General features: G+C 33.1%; 1 protein-coding gene across 1 annotated transcript; it reads left to right on the top strand.

Moving 5' to 3' along the window:
* The first annotated feature begins 89 nt into the window (after positions 1-89).
* LOC132553445 (guanine nucleotide-binding protein subunit alpha-12-like) lies at positions 90-20,869 on the top strand. Its single transcript, XM_060217690.1, has 3 exons — positions 90-551; positions 14,445-14,495; positions 18,153-20,869. Exons 1-3 carry the CDS (start codon positions 90-92, stop codon positions 18,720-18,722), a joined length of 1,083 nt encoding a protein of 360 aa, XP_060073673.1. The 3' UTR covers positions 18,723-20,869.
* The last annotated feature ends 1,333 nt before the right edge of the window (positions 20,870-22,202 follow it).

The raw sequence follows: 22,202 nt of genomic DNA on the forward strand, positions 1-22,202 counted from the left end.
AATACTTCAGTAAGCATATGAAAGTTTATAACGACATCAAAACCGGAAGTTTTTGTCTCTGACGTCATGGGCGGGGTAAGAGGAGCAAAATGGCTGACATTGTAATGTCATGTTGTATGTCTGACCAAGAAAGAGAGCAAAAGAGTCGAAGCAGGAGCATAGACAAGACTCTAGCCAAGGAGAAAATCCAGTTTCGAAGGACAATTAAGATTCTGTTACTTGGAGCTGGAGAAAGTGGTAAAAGTACTTTTTTGAAACAAATGAGAATAATCCATGGACAAGATTTTGATGATGAAGCCCTTCGAGAGTATAAAGTTGTTATTTTTGCAAACATCGTCAAAGGTATGCGTGTGCTTATTGATGCTAGAGACAAGTTAGGAATACCATGGGGAAATGAAGCAAATGCGAAACATGCAAGCTTTGTGTTTAGTTATGACACCAACAACAAATTAGATGATACATCTTTCTGGGACTATGTTGAGCCCATGAAGATCCTGTGGGGAGATTCTGGTATATTAGCTGCCTTTGACAGGAGACGAGAGTTTCAACTGGTAAGTTTATTGACGTAAATTGATATGTAATATATTGATGATAATCTCATAATTGTTATATATCACAACAATAGACAAGAAGTCGAATGACAAAATTGTAAATCACTTGCATAAATTTATGTCAAGTCAACTTCATAATCCAGTGTAGCAAAATTTACAGTGAATACATTCTAATTATCACACAACTTTATAATGGCACCACTCAGATACTGTCACACACGAAAATGAAGCATTCCATGTATCTTTGTTCTTACCAAAATTGAAATTATTAATTATTAAGTGACATTAAACATTGCATTAAAAAAAAATAAATGTTCATACAGTGTAAGTGTGGAGGTCTAGAGCATTTTCATGCTGATTGTAATTGGCTTTCCTTCAAAAAATGAGGTGAAGTGTACATGTAGTATTAGCTCATCTTCTGAATTTTGATACTTGGAAATCACTGTAAATTGATCACTTTCCTCTGACCCTGTTCCTGTCATTCTGTTATATTTTGTAGAAGTCCTTCTCATGATCAGTGTCAACTAATTGTCTCAGGTCAACTTTATATTGGTCATAACCTGCTCAAATACTCTAAAATATTAAAATCACCTATGATATATATTTACTTTTGATCAGTATATAAAATGTTTAAAATGAATTATTTGGTCAAATATAGTAGAATAATGTTCGAACATAACATAGGAAAACATCACTTAAATACATACAGATTTGATAACTATATACACAAGTGTATTTGAATTGAGGTCACCTTTGATTAAGAAGGACTATGACCAGATATATATGATGGCTAAAGGTTGATGACACTATTTTTTTTACTGTCATTATAAAAGTTTCCCATATATATGAAAGACACCACTTGAAAATTTTTAAGAAAGATGAAATAGATAATAGACAGAATACTAGATGGCTTAATTGGTTAGCTGACCTATTTTATGATGTACCTATTGATAATAATGGCGAATGTTGAAGGTGTAGTTGCCATTACCACACATGTATATACCAAATCATTTTAGAAAAGTTCCATGTTTTGGTATACAATGTAGAATTATACTGCATATGTAGTGCATTCTTGTCTCCATTGATAACCCTCACCAGAAGTTCATTGGTCAGAACATGAGATCTTGTTAATCTAAAATGTTATTGTGAAATTGAAATACATTTAGTTTTTGAATATATTGAATTGGTGTATCTTTGTAAAAAAGTTATTTTGAGTTTTGATGATAAATATCAGATCTAATGATGGGAAAACGATCTTTTTGAAATTATTCATAAATATTTATTTTATACTTTGTATTTTGATTCGCTTAATACGTCTATGCAGTATGTAAGACTTTTTTACATGCATGCAAGTTATTTGTGTAAAATCATTTATCAACAGTAATACATTGGGAGCATTAATATTGTACTCTGATTTTATGTTAGGAAATTTTCATGATTACGATAAAATATGTTTTATATATATATATATGTATGAAGCATTCAGGAAAGAAGAAATGTATTACCATATTTTCGAGGTTATAAGCAGTACCAGTATATAAGCCTCATAGCCAATTTTAATGATTTGTTTTATTTGATCCACATATTAACCGCAATGAAATATAAGTTGCATCCAATTTTAATGATTTGTTTTATTTGATCCACATATTAACCGCAATGAAATATAAGTTGCATCCTTTCTAACGATGTGGTAACTATTATATTGACTAAAGTTTGTTGATATAACAGAAAACGGAAAGTAATGTAACAAGATCCTCGGTAAAGCGTTTAATGTAAATTTGCAAATTAATTATACACAGATAATCCTTTGTTTTATCAATGTGTTTCAAAAGCATAAAATAGCAATTATCAAACTTGTTTGACTTGCGAGCCTCCAAATATTGTCAATGCGAAGTTATAGGGCCTGACATTACGTGCGGTTTACTTAACAATATCTTCATTGTGTCTGTACTGTTTAATACTAGCGAAAAGCTCTTGCATGCTGACAAAATTCTTATAGTCTCATATTATTTCTTGTAAGTTACATGAAACCATTCTTATTGTAAACAAGCATGGCGGTCATTCTAGAATTAGACATATATCTTATTGATCCCAGGATGCAACAGACTGTAAACTTCCCCTATGGCTTCCAAAGTACTACGAAATTTCAGAAGATATTATTATGGTTCATGTTAAAAGGTATGATTAATTAAATCCATGAGAACGTTATCTTTATTTCAATCTTAAAATCATCCTGTATACGATTGCAAATGACAGTTCTAGATAATCTGTTTCAGTGATAGACAGGTACTTGTAAAACACTGTATCATCTCGTACTAGTATACTAGTACAGTTAATTTTTTTTTCATACTGCCTTTTTTTTACCTCCACATATAAATCACACACCCGATCACCAAGAAACAAAGCTATTGCTTATTATCTGGAAAATACGGTAGATATATGTTACATTTCTTAGCATATAGATGTCTGGGTCAAGCTCCAGGATTCTTGGTAATAATCATGATGTCATTTGTTTGTTGTTATTTCCTTCAAGCAAAATATACATTAAGAAAGTAAAAAAATACAATTGTAATATTTCAATTTAAAAGCATTGCTTTTAGACAGACGTTTCTCGAAAAAACAAAAAATCTGATACCATTATTGTAGTAATCATCAGCAAAATCACTAGAACTATTGAAATATTTATACAGTTTTTCACGTTGTTACCTCGTAAAAGAGGTTGAGGTGTCCATCAATATCGTTTACAAGGCCTAGCTTGCATATATTGTAACGTATATTCTACAAGCTAAGGTTTTTGAACTTGATATGGTTTAGCTTGCATCAATATCAACTCTTTATGCTAAGTTAGAATGCCTCCACATCATTCATAGATGGAATATTTTTCCTTTTTTGTCAGTCTGTATTTTTTCCAGACATCCGATATAGGTATATGGTACTGTGCAAACATATCAATTTTAGACTTTACATAGCTCCCTATAGCTAGCTATGTCCAGGATGTCAAGCTTCATGTGTGTGGGAAATACCATGCAGGTAAATGAGGATAATTTGAGGTACAAATTTAATTTACGAATAAAAGATGTATAAGGATAATAATAAATGCTATACATTTGTATTCTGTTTTATTTTTGTTAGAAGAATGGGTGGGGGTAAGGGAGGGGGGGGGGGCATTTGTTGCATTAAATATTTGTGTGTGCTGTGTAACATCTGAAAAGCAGAACATCAGAAAAGATCTAGAAAGTGATAAAGTGTTTTGCTGAGAGTGGCCAAATCTTCTACCATAGATCTCGCTCCTGACTGTAAAACTGCACTGTGGAGTGATCACTGGTGTTGATGAAAAGCAGGCAGGAGTTGGGCCTACATAGTTATCAGTGTAGAAGATCTTATGTATCTGCTAAAAGCATGTCTACCACATGTTTTAGCATTACGTTGATCTGTTCTCTTATGTTTTTGTTGACGGTATGTGCTGATTATATTGTTACAAGCTTTTCCAAAAGTTGCTGATTGCACTGAGATATATATATGTGAAATCTTTGATAGATTAAGAAAAAAATCAAATTTGGAAAAAAAAAAGTCTTGAGGAGATTAAAACTGTCTTAGCACTTGATATTTTGTGTTGTTGATGTTGACATTCATGTTTACAGAAAAACAAAATAACACACAGAAAGTATATCATGTTGAACATAATGACATAATAGTGTAATTTATAGCTGATTACAATAAGCAAATGCTTTAAGTTATAAATTTCCTTTTTGTGTCTCTGATATGGTTTCATATGTGTGTTGTAGCCGTCTTTGTGATTGTGTTTAAAACAAACCGAGAACTGCTGTCACAACAGTGCTTCATCTGGCTAATGTAAAAATCAAGAAATATTATCAAGTTTTTTTTTTTTTTATCTCTTGTGATAAAACAATTGCCTACCCATGATCAATGTCATAATTGAAAGTTTTAAGCAATAGGTATATCAGTCGAATGCAGTAATCTTAGATTTTTGTTTCGGCTAGTCCAGATAAGTTTGAGTCCCACCAAAAAAGCATGAGTCAAGGATGCAAATATCTTTAGTCTCAAAAATAACTGTTAGGCCCTTGTTGTCTGGTATGATATAAATTTGCTCAAAACTTTTGGTTCTGCAGAAATGCCAACAAATAAAAACGCTTTGGCCCTAGAGAAAAGCAAATTACCAATTACCTTCTTTTGTATCCGAGATTGTGCTAGCCAACCTATATGCTTAACTATTAGGGGATAATTAATGAATAACAGTGTAGTGATTCAGATAAAGAATAACTAGTTACTTGTTTGTAATGGAAACGTACACATGATATATTCATAGCAAGTAATCAAGGTTTGTTTTTTTATAAGCTTAGACTGACATGCACCTCAATTTTTGCTAATGGTCAAATTCATCTAAGTTTGAAAATTTCTTAAATTTAATGAAATGTAAAAAAAAGAAAAAATCAACTGGACACAGGTATCTGTAGTTTTGATTTAAATTGCAATTGCAAATGTTAATTAAGTATGATAACAAATTCTGGCCAGTTGTATTTGATTGTTTGTTGATTGCATTGTTTATTGAATATGTTTAGATAATGTTACATTCAGTTTTTAATCGTGAAACATCCTCTATGTGACACCCAGCTAAGTTATTTCAAAATGGAACAGTATATCTATCATACTTCAGGAAGAAGAAGGTGATTTGGTAAGGTGAGGCAATAACCTTCATTCTGCAGCAATTGTCCAAAATCATTGCTGCAGTTGAGTTCCTTAATAGATCTATATTCATATACATGTGTTTTGTGTTTTATTTTTGTATTATTGTATAAACATGAAATAGAAAGAAAATGAAAAACAGACATGAAATTTTATTTCCGTTTTATCAGTCCAACTTTATGTCAGGTATGAAAATTGGTTGTAAATTTTAAATAATTATGTTTTCAATTACATGTATATTGTCTTCAGATTTCATGTGTACATACACCACAGCCATTGTTCCTATAAAGTTAAGTCCATGGTTTTCATGGATGTGTATACAGTGTCATGACTTACAAAGCTGACATTGATAAATTAAATAAGACATCTCTGCTTAGTCTTCACCTGGTTAGTGTATATTTATCTATAGTATACAGCTAGGTCATCACTTAGTCTTTACCTGGTCAGTGTACATGCAGGTGGAAGCAAAAAGTCTTCACCTGGTCAGTGTACATTTATCTATAGTATACAGCTAGGTCATCACTTAGTCTTTACCTGGTCAGTGTACATGCAGGTGGAAGCAAAAACTTTGTTTTATCTATACAGCTAGGTCGTCACTTAGTCTTCACCTGGTCAGAGTATATTTATCTATGGTATACAGCTAGGTCATCACTTAGTCTTTACCTGGTCAGTGTACATTTATCTATAGTATAAAGCTAGGTCATCACTTAGTCTGGTCAGTGTACATGCTGCAAAAACTTTGTTAGTGTACATTTATCTATACCTGGTCAGTGTACATTTATCTATATACAGCTAGGTCATCACTTAGTCTTTACCTGGTCAGTGTACATGTACATTTATCTATATACAGCTAGGTACAGCTAGGTCGTCACTTAGTCTTCACCTGGTTAGTGTACATGCAGGTGGAAGCAAAAACTTTGTTTTATCTATACAGCTAGGTCGTCACTTAGTCTTCACCTGGTCAGAGTATATTTATCTATGGTATACAGCTAGGTCGTCACTTAGTCTTCACCTGGTCAGTGTACATTTATCTATAGTATACAGCTAGGTCATCACTTAGTCTTTACCTGGTCAGTGTACATTTATCTATAATATACAGCTAGGTCGTCACTTAGTCTTCACCTGGTCAGTGTACATTTATCTATAGTATACAGCTAGGTCATCACTTAGTCTTTACCTGGTTAGTGTACATTTATCTATAGTATACAGCTAGGTCATCACTTAGTCTTTACCTGGTTAGTGTACATTTATCTATAGTATACAGCTAGGTCATCACTTAGTCTTTACCTGGTTGCAGTGTACATTTATCTATAGTATACAGCTACCTGGTCAGAGTACATTTACTACAGCTAGGTCGTCTTTACCTGGTCAGTGTACATTTATCTATGGTATACAGCTAGGTCGTCACTTAGTCTTTACCTGGTCAGTGTACATTTATCTATACAGCTAGGTATACAGTGCACATGCAGGTGGAAGCAAAAACTTTGTTATATCTATCACGTCACTTAGTCTTTACCTGGTCAGAGTACATTTATCTATAGTATACAGCTAGGTCGTCACTTAGTCTTTACCTGGTCAGTGTACATTTATCTATAGTATACAGCTAGGTCATCACTTAGTCTTTACCTGGTCAGTGTACATTTATCTATAGTATAAAGCTAGGTCATCACTTAGTCTTTACCTAGTCAGTGTACATTTATCTATAGTATACAGCTAGGTCATCACTTAGTCTTTACCTGGTCAGTGTACATTTATCTATAGTATACAGCTAGGTCATCACTTAGTCTTTACCTGGTCAGTGTACATTTATCTATAGTATACAGCTAGGTCATCACTTAGTCTTTACCTGGTCAGTGTACATTTATCTATAGTATACAGCTAGGTCGTCACTTAGTCTTTACCTGGTCAGTGTACATTTATCTATAATATACAGCTAGGTCGTCACTTAGTCTTTACCTGGTCAGTGTACATTTATCTATAATATACAGCTAGGTCGTCACTTAGTCTTTACCTGGTCAGTGTACATTTATCTATAGTATACAGCTAGGTTGTCACTTAGTCTTTACCTGGTCAGTGTACATTTATCTATAGTATACAGCTAGGTCATCACTTAGTCTTTACCTGGTCAGTGTACATTTAGTCTTTACCTGGTTAGTGTACATTTATCTATAGTATACAGCTAGGTTGTCACTTAGTCTTTACCTGGTCAGTGTACATTTATCTATAGTATACAGCTAGGTCATCACTTAGTCTTCACCTGGTTAGTGTACATTTATCTATAGTATACAGCTAGGTCATCACTTAGTCTTTACCTGGTCAGTGTACATTTATCTATAGTATACAGCTAGGTCATCACTTAGTCTTTACCTGGTCAGTGTACATTTATCTATAGTATACAGCTAGGTTGTCACTTAGTCTTTACCTGGTCAGTGTACATATAGTAAGGGATCCAGAATGCATCTATAGCATACAATGAGGTCATCACTTAGTCTTCCTCACGATAAATGGCTTGTGATTTGTACAATGTCTCCAGAATAGAAATGACTTTGAATTTTTATTTAGTAAACATTAAATTCTTTAACAATGTCACCAACTCACCTGATTTTTTCAGGTCAACCTAATATAAGTTATATCATGACCTGCTGAAATTATAAAAAGTTCTAGAATCATGTGATGTAAGACAACAGTGACTTTTGGGATGTAGATATTTTGAGTCCCAGAATCATGCTTTTCCTGTTGACTCACTCAAATTTTGAGAACATACCATATTTCTTAATAGTATTGGGACTTATCCAAATTTTGAAATTGGTGTTCAGGACTTGACATCCTACAAAATTTGTAGCATAAAATAATTCAGTAGTTGGGGTTTTGGGGGTGGGTTGGGGGTTGCTGTTGTTGTTATAGGAGCTATACATAAATATTTATAGGTTTAACATGTATATCAAATCAGCTATTACATTTCCTGATTTTGATACATGATATGCACAGTTACATGTATTATATTTACAATTGTATAGATATCTTGTAAGAAATGATGTAACAACAGTATCATATTCAGCGTGTGGGTGCTGGATCTCAAGACACCAAAACCCATTGGGTATAACTTATAACAATATTTGTCAAATCTGGCAAGATTTGGGCAATCTACCACTTTTCAAGACAACACACAGTTATAAACATTTACAAAAAACATATTTATATTTACAAAACATGAAACAGATCAACAGCCGTATATTCTAATCAAATTCAAAATATGTCTCGCTTTATTAAGTAGCTGTATCATTTGGATTTAAGTTGTTTCCAAGTCATATTTATAGGGATTTATCATTTAACACTGAACAATACCCAAAAGTCGAAAAGTTTTTTGAAGAAAACATCCTGTTGCACCTCCAGTAGTACTTCAATACTTTGATTACATAATTCTGTACATTGATGTTGAAAATGTAGAAGTTTGAAATGAAAGGCTGATATTGGAGGTCTGCAAAACTAAAATTTTCTACAAACGAATTAAAGGTCAAAAGGGTGTTTTCAGATATAGTCCTAGTTTGGATTGAAAGTATGGCTACTGTAGTTTTTAACTGCAAGTAACTTTTTGCTTATCTCTTTTTATTTATCTTAATATATAAAGATTAAACGTTTTCTTATAATGATCTGAAATAATGTTGTCATGGACCAAAAAAAAAGTAGTGCGTGGGAATTTATAAGCATTTAATTTCATGAACTTTTTGAAACTAATTTTTTCTTTTTAAATAGTATAGTATCACAAATGATCAAATGTTTGTCACTTTCCTGAATTCGTCATCAATGAAGGATCAGTCATAGATAATAGTTGTGGAATAAAATGTAACTTTAATTTGGTGAGAACAAGACAGAAACATATATATGTGCGTATGTTTCATAATTATAGAAACCTTACATAATGCGTTTTTATATACCAAATTAAAAATATGATAATAGGCATGATGAACATAAAGTAATTAATGTAGATGGAATGTTTCTTTAGTTTTAGTATAGAGTAAGATGAAGGGAATCAAAATTCTCTTGTTAAAAAAAAAGTGCTTGACAAATGAATATATATATTTACATTTATATGTAGGTTTAGTTATTTTAAAATTCACGTAAAATTCAGATAACGAAGAGGATTATGGTAAGTTTTAAGCTTCTTTTCTTGCAAATGTTTGAGGTTGAAGTGTTTAACTATCGGTTAATATTGGGGGCTTATGGTGTGTATTCTCCTTGAAGATTATACATATACTGTGCTGTCATACATTTTGTACATATATGTTATTGCTCTAATCATGCTTTGTAAGTTCTTAACTGTAAATATTTACACATCTGGCCTAAATATGTATATATGAAACCATAAATAACGTTCCCAAATTGTGTGTTTAATGGAGATTTGTATGTTGGGTTCTGTGAAAAATGGTTTCAAGTGGTTTCAGCAGCTGGTCTTGATCATCTCAACCAAACACCCAAATCTGTTACTGGAATATAGATATAGAGGTAGCTAGATCCTGTTCAAGATGGTGTCAAGTTTGTAAATAGAATAGACTGAAAGAACCACACTGATATACAGTGTACATGTATACATTCAGTCAAACTAGTCTATAATGGTCGCTGAAGATAGCAGAGATAAGTGGTCTTTGTTGGCAGGAAATCATCAGGAAGTTACAGTGGTCTTTATAGACAGGTTTTGGGTATCTGTTATACACAGGTAAATGATTGTAATAATTGTATACACTCTGTATGATATTTAATTCTTGACTTAGTCATAATTGTTTATATAATCTGAGAATATTATTTTCTGGAATTCAGATAAGACAGGATGTCAGCTTACAACGACAATATTGTGATACAGGGAATGTCGGGTTACCCAGGAATCTTGTCAGAAGGTCTGATTATTTAAGGTTTATATTGGAAATAATGTCAGATTACTGAGGGTTTGTATTAGATCAGCAGGTTAACTAAGGGTTCATATTGGAAATAATGTCAGATTACTGAGGGTTTGTATTAGATCAGCAGGTTAACTAAGGGTTCATATTGGAAATAATGTCAGATTACTGAGGGTTCATATTAAAATGTCAGATTACAGGGAGTTCATAATAGATTGGCATGTTTACTTAGGACTTATATTGAACATAGTTTCAGATTACTGAGGGTGTGTATTAGATCAGCAGGTTAACTAAGGGTTCATATTGGACAGAATGTTGGATTACAGAGGGTGTGTATTAGATCAGCAGGTTAACTAAGGGTTCATATTGGAAATAATGTCAGATTACTGAGGGTTTGTATTAGATCAGCAGGTTAACTAAGGGTTCATATTGGACAGAATGTCAGATTACAGAGGGTGTGTATTAGATCAGCAGGTTAACTAAGGGTTCATATTGGAAATAATGTCAGATTACTGAGGGTTTGTATTAGATCTGCAGGTTAACTAAGGGTTCATATTGGACAGAATGTCAGATTACAGAGGGTGTGTATTAGATCAGCAGGTTAACTAAGGGTTCATATTGGAAATAATGTCAGATTACTGAGGGTTTGTATTAGATCTGCAGGTTAACTAAGGGTTCATATTGGAAATAATGTCAGATTACTGAGGGTGTGTATTAGATCAGCAGGTTAACTAAGGGTTCATATTGGACAGAATGTCAGATTACAGAGGGTTTGTATTAGGAATAATGTCACGTACACTTGTTAATAAATGATAGACATTAAAGTTGACTGTGTACTTATTTCATTACTGCTATGATATTTTACTAAGATATTCAAGACAAAATATATCTACTCTAAATACACAAGATTTAAATCTTCATGCTGTTGACTTGTAGACATGTTTGCACTGTTTATAATTACTGTTGCAGTTGAACTTTCTCCATTTTTCCATTGAATTTCCATGTAAAATACAAGAAGTCCACATTTCTATAAAGTCTCCAAAGGCAAAAAGTTCGAAGTCCAAATTTCTGTTATCTCTTTAAAATTTCCATGGAAGTTCAGAATGATATCCATTTTTAGTCCACAAATATTCAATGGAAAAAGAAAATTTTGCCGCAAATATTTTTCTCCACACAATGTCTGTGGGGTTTAAGATGGAGATTTTCTGGAAAATTCTTGGAGATCCATATCTCCATGGAGAAAATTCAGCTGGTGATAACAATTTATCTAGGACAAATTTATATACTGACGTGTGTGAAATAACAAAAAAAGGAACTCATTTCCTTAATTATAACCTTGATATTAAGATATGTAATTAATTTGTTTTATCCTATTCTGTACATTGACATACTGAAATATATATCCTTACATGTAGTATTGGATGATATCACAGATTTCTTGTTTCTATACATGCAGATGATGAACTGATTATCTCTGTTTAGATAGATTTTGAGGTCACCTGAGACAAAGTCTCATGGAGAGCTATGTATATATTGCAGTTGCCTATTGTCTGGTGTCGGTAACTTTTTAACATTTTTGACTTCTTCTGGAAAGTCTCGAACCGATTTCAATGAAATTAAATGTTCCCGAGCCAAAGATAATCAAAAAGAGTAAATTATAAGACTCCCCCAGGGGCATTGTGGGCAGGGCCAAAAGTGGTCAAATAAACTCAACTTTAAAAAATCTTCTTCTCAGTACCCAGATAAAGTAGATTCAAATACTCTACATGAATGGAAGTGTCTTAGAAGATGCTACACCAAAATTGTGATTTTCAAGGCCCAAAAGTCTTTCATTTACACCCTGGGGAGCAGGTAAAATTATCTACACCTTATATAGGAAAAGTAGATCTTTTAACATAATTTGTTTAATTTCCATTTTAAATATTTCAAACGTTCTAATATAAGTGAAGAATGACGGCTTGATGGTATGTACATATTTATTCTGGCTGACCCCAAGGAGCAGATGGACCCTCGAAAAAAGTTCAAATTTCAAAAATCTTCTTCTCACAGCCAGATATGGTAAAATCAAATACATTTCATGAATGAAAAGACCTTAAAGCTCTTGACAAAAATTGTGAATTTCATAGCCCGGAGACTGGGGTCTCACATTTCCCCTTGGGTAGGGGGTAAAATTTACTCTAGTTTATATAAGAAAACTAGATTTTAGAGCTTAATTTGTTTAATTTCTAGTGGAAATAACTTGGTAAGAATTATTAGTCTAGGATGGTTTAATTATATATTGACCCTGGCTGACCTCCAGGGACTTTAAACTATCATCAGTGTCAAATTTCTTTTATGTGACACTTGAAAGATACTTACCAGTTGTATATTCAATATCGCTTACCTCATGATCAGGTGACCGTCAAGGCCTCTAGGCCTCATGTTTGTTTATTTTTTTTTATACTTTTTCTCATGCAAAATGGCAGAAAAAATAAAGTGTTTTTATCTCAAGATAAAAGTCTGTTCTTCACTAAAGATTTGGAATCAGAAAAAATGAAATGGTTTATAATGAATCAACAGTTCTACTTCAAAAGCTTTCATACCATTTACTCATCAAATACTTTGAGAAATTTCTTTTATGTACATTGTAAAATATATTTTTACAATAATGCATGTAGTAATGAAATAGACATCTTGAGGGATATCTGGGCCAAATGGGCCTTCTGTACTTATTGATAGACTTAAAGAAAAAATTTTATTGAAAATATTTCCTAAAATATGTGTAAGTGACATATAGATTTTGTTGAGTTTTTCATTGTTGTACCCAGATTTCAGATTGAATTTGAATTTATTTAGCCAAAATATTTCACTTTAATTAAGCGAAAGTAAAAATTCAGTTTTGATTTTACTGGATTGAACAAACCATTCACTGTTTTTGGTTTTTTTTTTCATACAAAAATTCAGTCCTTTGTTTCTCTATTCAGGCTGTTAACTAGTACTAGTTGTAGCTAGCATGCTGTGACAGAATATGCTAGTCTTGGTTATTGGCTTTGTAGAATTCACAGAATATCAGAGAATCATGCACTGATGATAAATTTCATATTTTCAAAGCTGGTCATGTTTTTAATTGAGGAAAAGCTTATTCAGTAATAATGTGTATGTAAATGCTTTGTATGGCCTTGTTGCTATTCATTTTCTGATAATTAGATATGTAAATTAGTTTTATAATTACAATACACAATAGATAATTACAGAACATCCATGGATATATCTGAAAATTTCACTTGTAGGTAAAATGTGTCAAAGGATATTTGCATATGGTGACATGATATGATAATCATTATTGTTAGCCATTGTTTATTATAAGAGGTCTGTTATTTTCAGCATGTATCATTATTCTAGATAGTTAAGTTAAAACAGGGTAATATGGGGGTTGGCACACAATTATGTTAAACTCCAAGCACCATGTACTAGCTACTGAAATGTATGTCCCCCCCACCCCCCACTGCACATGTAACAATGGCATGTCCTGATGAACACAATGTGTATGAGAAAGATGACAGAATGAAATATTAATTAGTTTAATTAATTCAAATAAAGTCAATGCACTTCAATGTATTTATAAATTTCACTGCACAGTTTTTATTTTAACATAGAACTTATACTGTATGCATAATAGTTTATTGGCTAAACAACAGATTCACATTTGTATATTTACATATGATGTGTATATATATTACAAAGCTGGCTAATATATAATGAATATTGCAAGTATAAGAGACAACATGTGATATTTATATGGGTCACACTGTGTAATGAAACAATAACCTTGTCTGTGTCAAATCCAGTCTGTTTGCGGTGAATTCATTTTAAACGGCACCTTTTATGTTTATGTTGTGTCACGGTGTGTCATCTAAACAGTTCGTGTACAAACCAAATTTGAAATGTATTTTGATAAATGAGAAATATGATTATGACTACATCATACACAAAGGCATTTTGTGGCACTGTTGTATTGAAATTAAAGACAAATTGTCCCAACAAAAGGCCTTTTAAATGCTAATTGATATATAAATTAGATTTCATATTTGAAGCAATCTTGAAATGCATAATTATTTGAAAATGTGTATGTTATTATTCACGTTAGAAGCACATTTTTAAAGTTCTGTATCACATAGAGCACAAAAAAATTGTCAACAGTCACATGAATGTTTTAGAAGATTTTTTTTTTATCAAGATGAATCAGTTACACTGATTTTTTGTGAGAAAGTGTCACAATTTTGTATTTAAAATGACGTGTTTGCTTGTTTTCCCACAGGGTGAGTCACTGAAGTACTTCCTCGACAGTCTCCATAGGATTGCACAGAAAGTAAGCATCACCACTCACTATCACAATACAGATTTTATCTGTTTACAAAAAATCCAGTTCAACGAGTTTTTAAGTCATTGTAAAGTTCTATTATTTTAAAGACAATTATCAAGCTTAGAACATATGTAATATGTCTTATAAGTTACTTATATTCTTTTCAAAAAGATGTTTACTGTAATTTGACAAACCTGCTGAAGGAATACACTGTATTGTTTAAAAACCTTTAGGGGTTTGAACAAGTTGATGTAATGCATCGTTGATCCTGACCGGCATTTGAATAGAATTTTTAGAGTCTACCTTTGAAAACTCACAACATAAAAAATAAAACAATAGCAAAAATTCTATACATTATACTGGTAGAGATATTCAAAATTTTGTGTACATCACGATAACTGGTTGGGCACGAGTCCAGTATTCAGTTTGCTAATTGTTGAGAAAAGTCTTTTCAAGCATTGATGAAATTTTCAGATAAAAAAAAAAGAAAAAAATGAATTGGGGAATACTTAGATGCATGTACTGTGTAGGTTTTCAAAACATGTTGAACTGAACTTTGATTTAAATGCAATTTCACATGAACCATATTTTACGCCATGATTAAAGCTATCCTCTGACAATTTGTGCTGCTACAAGCCCAGGGCAAGTCATGGAATTAACTTATTTCAATTAAATATCATTAATAAGTAATTCTACTTCTTGACTGTATAGAAATGGGCTTATTACTATGTTTATCCTTTAATAAGCCCAGGGATGGCAGCTAAAAAACAATGACTCAAAGTAAGGGTCAGACTTGTTGCAGGGCCAATTGTATTAACGTTCTTTGTGAACTTGAGACAATATCGGGTTAATTATCAGCCTTGGGCTAATAAGGTTGTTTATACAGTATATCTATCAGTAAGACTCGACATCAGTTCACACTAAATAGCTTAAGTGACTATCACACTTGTGGCTCATTGTAGTCATTTCAACAGGAAATGAAAAGTTGTTATAGGAACGTGTGGTGGCTTGTGAATGAAAAATCGTGAAATTGTCTATACAATGATATCATCTAATAGAGGCAATGAATTTCCGATTTAATATTTATTGTTTTACTTTGTCAGGTTTTTCCGCTAAAAAGTAGGAGTTTAAATGAACTGAATTAAGATAGTAAAACGAACTCAAAAATATAGAGTGTCGAAGTCCTAGGAAAATTAACATCATGCTATTGGTGAAAATTTAAACAATCATGAGGCAAATGACATAACTCAAGTGGAAAACTTGTGTACATGTTGGAGATTGGACCCTCTTATGATTGTATGTCCATTACTAATATCATCAAGTGTTTGTGCTGATTGGATGTGGGACCATCTTGTGTCCATCACGCCACAGATGTGTAAGTGTTAATTGAATTAAGTGGTAACAAATTATATCTCACCATATTTCCTGGTAAATTGTTATGTTCTTTAGGCTGATATTTCCATTGAATATTCCGTGATCTCACATTCGCCACTCAACTTACTAGATTTCGAGGAAAATCTGTTACCTATCCACTTTGTGCCTTGTGGCCATGACAGAGCTTTTCCATCTCGTTTCGTCTGCTGCCACTGTTTATACTTTGGTCCAGGATCTCCAGCATGCTTCATCTTTTTCCTCCTCTATCATTCTCCTCCATGTTGTCTTTGGTTGTCCTCTTTCCCATTTTTCTTCTGGGGGCCCTAGTTAATTTGACATTGCAGTTGTTACTCTTGTCCTGTCTCATAATATGCTGAATCATTTACCATTTGCAGTTTTTTTTTTATCTCTTCACTTACTGGTTTCATCCTTGTTTTTTCCAATAGACCTCCCTGATGTGATCTTGTCACTGTATTGTGTAGAGGCGCTTGTTGTGGAAAACATCAACTTTTCTTCCCCTTAATTAATTATCTTCATCTCGTACCCATATAATAAAGCTGGTGATACTAATGTTTTTTATAGCCTAACTTTGGTTTCCTTTGAAATGTTATTTGAGTCCCAAACATGTTTCAGTTATATAAAAGCACCCCTAGCTTCTGATAGTCTGTTCTTAATATCTTTCCTACCACTACCTTCTTTGCTGACCGTTGCACCTTGGTATGTAAATTGTTCCACTTTCTCTATTTCTTGTCCTCTTTACCTGATGGTGTCCAGATTTCTTGCGTTTATCCTCATCACTCTAGTTTCATAGATCTCAAGTCCTACCCATACTGGCTTCTTCATCTAGTCTTCTTATTTTGTCTTCTTTCTGTTAAAATTTAAACGTTAAGGAGAATAGTGAAATATTTGCAAAATTTAGATCATCCATGTTTTATGTTATCTGCCATCTTATGCCACTCTCACTATTTCCAACTGCTTTTCTCATCACCGAATCCATAGCAACTAAAAAACAAATCCAGACATATTATAATTACATCCTTGTTCCACTCCTGTCATGATGTTGAACTACTCGTTTACCTCTCCTTGGTCCACATCTACAGCACACTGAAAACCTTTATACAGGACAATCATTCTGGTATGAAAAATTGACTGCTAATTGGTGAAATTTGTATATGATGATCAATATAATTTTGATAAAATACTCTATATGCTAAATAGAGAGATTGTCTATAAACACAGACATACTTCAGTATTTAGCTAGATAATTGGTGTAGATAGAAAGCCAGAAATGTAGGGAAATAGGGACAAAATTAAGGTCTCCAAAAAAACAAAACAAAAAAAACCCCCAAAAAATGAGTGCAAGATATGTCATGAACTTTTACTTGAAAGATGATGTCATTGGTCAAGGTCAAGGTCAGCAGGCTAATAATCACTTAAGAATTTATTTTTTGTATTTCTAAGGAATGGTAAAATATTTGTGGATGATTGAAGGTGAAGTAATTAATATATATATCAAAATGTGTTGACTGATACTTAAAGTTCATCCTGGATTACCGACACATATATTTAAATCTTGATGACAGGATTTAATGAAAATGATAAAAGCTTATTTGAAGAATTCTGTTTACTTAACGATGGAGCAGCTTTTTTGTATGTCGAGAGGAAATATTCATAACTATATATGTTACAAGGACAACTGCATTTATACACTTTCTTTGTCTCCAAACGAAACCCACACAGTATATTTTATCTTTAAATAATTCATGGATTTATCACTTGCATCTGTAGTCGTGATTCCTTGATTGCTGTCTTAATGAAAGTTTAATGGTTATGACAGTATTTATTTTTTCATTGCAAGGTTTGAGACTTTTTAGATGTTTAAAGGTTAAAACGTATTCACATCACTGTAATGCAAAGAAATGCTAAAATGCTTGGAGGCATTTCCTCGAGTTCTCCCATTAGAAGTTTAAATGTCTTGTACGCCCACCAGTCTGAGAGGTTTTAGGTGGTAGAGCATTCTCAATGCTTGGATAATTCATTTAAATGTCTTTATTGATCAGCGTAAATGTCAAATACACCTAGCAAGGGAGACAACTGCATCTTCCTTGCCAAGTATGTCTATATATAAGTGTGCAACATACTTGATCATGCCTATAGATGTTTAAATAAATATGATTTCCATTCAACTTGCATTTTCTTGGGTTGAAGGTTTGATTCCATATTTGTGTTCATTTCACTACCCACACTTCTTTCCAGTTACTCTAAAAATAAAACATTTATTTGTTGCAGACCTACATTCCAACCAAGCAGGATATTCTCCATGCCAGGAAGGCAACAAAAGGCATCATAGAGCACACCATTGACATCAGTGGCGTGCCGTTCTTGTTTGTCGATGTGGGAGGTCAAAGGTCGCAAAGACAAAAGTGGTACCAGTGTTTCGAGGGTATAACGTCCATTCTATTTCTGGCATCCTCCAGCGAGTATGACCAGGTGTTGCTCGAGGACAGAAAAACCAACCGTTTACAGGAATCCTGCAGTATATTCGAGACAATTATAAACAACAGAAATTTCAAAAATGTAGCAATTATCTTGTTTTTGAATAAATTTGATCTGCTCCAAGAGAAAGTGACACTTGTAAGTATCAAAGACTACTTTCCGGAGTTTGATGGAAACCCAAATAACCTGGAGGATGTGCAGAACTTCATGTTGAATATGTTTGATTCACGGCGCCGTGAGCGTGTGAAGCCACTCTTTCACCATTTCACCACAGCAATAGACACAGAGAATATCAAGTTTGTTTTTCAGGCAGTTAAAGACACCATTCTTCAGGACAATCTCAAGTCTCTGATGCTGCAGTGAGGTATATTCATCAGTCTGACCCAGGGGATGGTTAGTAATTAAGGTACAATCTTGATGATGCTCCAGCCCTTCTGCCATCTGTAGGGTTCAGGTAGAGAGGCCCCTGGAACTAGCTTGAACAGCCCCTTGGATGTGCCGGGCAAAAGTTAGCTATTTGCTAAACGCTTTGGATATTATAATGTGGCTATTTTTCTACACCCAGTGTTGGATATATCGAGCCAGCCTCTCTCCCACCGCCAGACCAACGGGCCAGATGTACCCAATGAAACAGTGACTGTTTAAACTGCTGACTTGAAAGGGCCTGAAAAAGGTTTCTTATCCCACCTCATTGTATGTACTGACTTTAGTCTGCTATCGCACATGTCAAGGTGCTGTGTTCTGCTACTACCAAATCGGAAGTATTGACCTTAGATAGGGCTTTGATGCAGTTTGTTTCTTATAGAAGTTACGAAATAAATGACGGAAATGTTGCCGCATACGGTGATTATGAACATTTTACTCGTGTATAAAGACCTGCCGTGATTGATCGTATCTTGTGTAACCTGTTATAAATAATGCCTTATAAGGCTGGACTGTCTGCTGCGATCTTTGAAAGCTGCGTAATTATCATAAACCCTTTTCTACTTCGGTGTATTTTTTTTCAGTTAGTTTATAAATTGGCTATAGCTGACAGTAAATACAGCGATACCTGCTCAAGATTGAACTCTAGCGGTGGATCATGATTTCGTAATAAAATAGTGTTGACATATGTTAGTTTGAAGATTTTTGCATGTATGGTGAAGGATGGTAACAATAAGCATATTAGTATTGATACATTTCATACACTACATAATATACATGTATATCTATTTGGGATTGGTGTTTTGTACACATCAGACACTTATTAGCCGATATACATACCCTTTTGAAATGGTTTTTCTCAATGAAGGTAAATATTTTTTAACTCACAGTATATATTATTATCTTGATACAGAAGGCTGAAAGCCTGTAAGCTTTGTGAAAGCAACATGACATTAGGTCCATTGTCTGTTGCATCTTATTGTTAATTTTTTTTTTTAGATTCGCAATTTACAATCAAATTAAGAAACGATCACCCTATTGGCTAGGCTATTTTGACTTTTTAAGTTCATCAGATCATTGTTATTTATGAAATTGAAACTTGCTGTTTCTCTTAAATAATATGTCACATATTCTACCAAGTTCTGCCATGTACATGACTGGTACCCATGTCATAATATTGTAAGACATGTAATACTGTTGTAGATTTTCATAACTAAATGATGTCACAATTGTCTGAACAATTAAATAATGTCTGGCTCGGCTCAAAATGTTTTGTACAGGGAAACTAATGATTTTATTGTTGTTTTTTTTTTCTATTTTCTGTAGAACATAAGTTATGTGATAAATAGGATATTATATTTGTGTGTACGTCATATTGCATTTATCAAACTCGTCCAATGGTTTCATATGGAATTACCTAACGGTATGTGTTATGTTCAGTTCAAATTATTGCACTCGTATAAATATATATTCAGTATGACTTAACTCCTCAAGTAAGACCCTTTCATAAATCTTAATTGTAATGCTTTGTAAGAAATCCAAGATGGCCACCGAAGTCTGAAATTGTCAAACTTTGTCTAACATTAATTTCCTTGCTAGGATTTAGATAGCAAGTAAATACATTTGAGGTTGAGTGGCCCTGTTAGCCTCATGTCACTGGTTTGGGGTTTTAAGGACAGGGTGGATGGGAAAGAGGTTAGGGGTAGGGATAAATCATTTCTAATTCTTATAATTACAAATGCATAAAATGGTTATGATCCAAAGATTTATTTATCAAATTATGATTGGCTAGCACAAGTGATGATGTGCATAATGATTGGATGAGATCTGTGATGATGTGATTGAATGAAAGGTAATTACTTATGCTAAAACCTTTATATAAGCATGATTATGCTTTGACTGACCTCCTGACAAAGTATATATATTGCTCAGTGTGTGATCGCGTCGACCCAAAATGGTTGTGATATACATATAAGGGTACTGGGAGTACACTTACTGCTAGTACACCACCAGTGTCACAGCCTGTATAGCTACAGTTGTATTGTTTATGTGTGACTGTTAATGTACTCCATTTGTTCCCGTGTGAATGCATGGTTAGTGATTTATTATATAAATATATTCAAATTTGATTTATCAATTACAAAATTATGAAATTTCAGTTTTATTTGTCATTTGTTTCCAAGAGACATTCATGATATGCTGCTGTATTGAGGAAATTGTATGCAACATACATCTGTGTGGTTAAGTTATAAAAAGATTTTTAAGAATACGTTTGTGTGTTTATTATAAAAGAGATTGAATTGCATATAGCTACAACATATATTATGAATATAATTGTAGAGTTATGCATGTATTCATGATATCTATAAAAATATCATATTGTACATATATATATTTCAGAATATGTATTTAAGGATGTTGATCTGGCTATCAATACATGTAGTTTTTTGTTTCAAGAAAATTAACATTTACACAACATATACTCACTAGATATATGGTCTGTAACTGAAAATTAATCGATAATAGTTTGTTATATAGGATATTTATAGAGGTACTTGATACAGAGTAAGCTCCATGCCTATCACATAGGTCCCTTATATGTCATGATATCAGATCAAATACCAGAGTGATATTGTAACTCTTCTTTCAGAAATAGAGTTTTTTTACATACAAAAATAATCTGTAACATAAGTTGTTGTGATATAAATCTTAAACTTGACGACTCATCTTATTTAATTAGATTATGTATTTCAATTTGGCAAGATAAAAAGAATTTAACAAAATGGAAAATAAGATACTGCAGACCACTATTATCCCTGGTATGAAATCCATTACAGATTAGCACAACATTTATAAAGATATTTATGGTATGTACCCCTTTTTTAGTCCATCATCATCAGATGGTGGGCTATTCCAATCGCCCTGCGTCCGTGGTCCATCGTCCATCCGTGAACAATTTTCTTATCGCCTTTTCTTGAGAAGTACTGGATGGATCTTTCTCAAATTGCATATTTAGGTTCCTCTTGGGCCCTAGTTGTGCTTATTTGATTTAGGGCTTGACCCAAAAAAAAAAAATGACTAACGGACAGCCATCTTAGATTTTGATAGTTTGAGATTGTTATTTCTTGTGAACTACAGCATAGATCTTTCTCAAATTTCATTTGTATGTTTTATTTTGGTGCCTAGTTGTGCCTGTTTGAGTTTGGGATTGATCAGAAAAGCAAACTGGTCACCAGGTAGCCATATTTGATTTTGCCTTGTAATAATTGTTATCCCTATTGAATGGATATGTCTAAAAAATTCCTATATATGTTCCCTTTTGGTCTATCTATGTGTTTGTTTGATTTTGGGACTGATCAGAAGAGACAAAATGGCTTTCAGATGGCCATTTTGGATTTGGCTGGTAAAGATTGTCTTCAC

The sequence above is a fragment of the Ylistrum balloti genome, unplaced genomic scaffold (genome assembly GCF_031769215.1).
Source record: "Ylistrum balloti isolate Yb309-2 unplaced genomic scaffold, AGI_CSIRO_Ybal_v1 Utg370328, whole genome shotgun sequence".
Taxonomy (NCBI): Eukaryota; Metazoa; Mollusca; class Bivalvia; order Pectinida; family Pectinidae; genus Ylistrum; species Ylistrum balloti.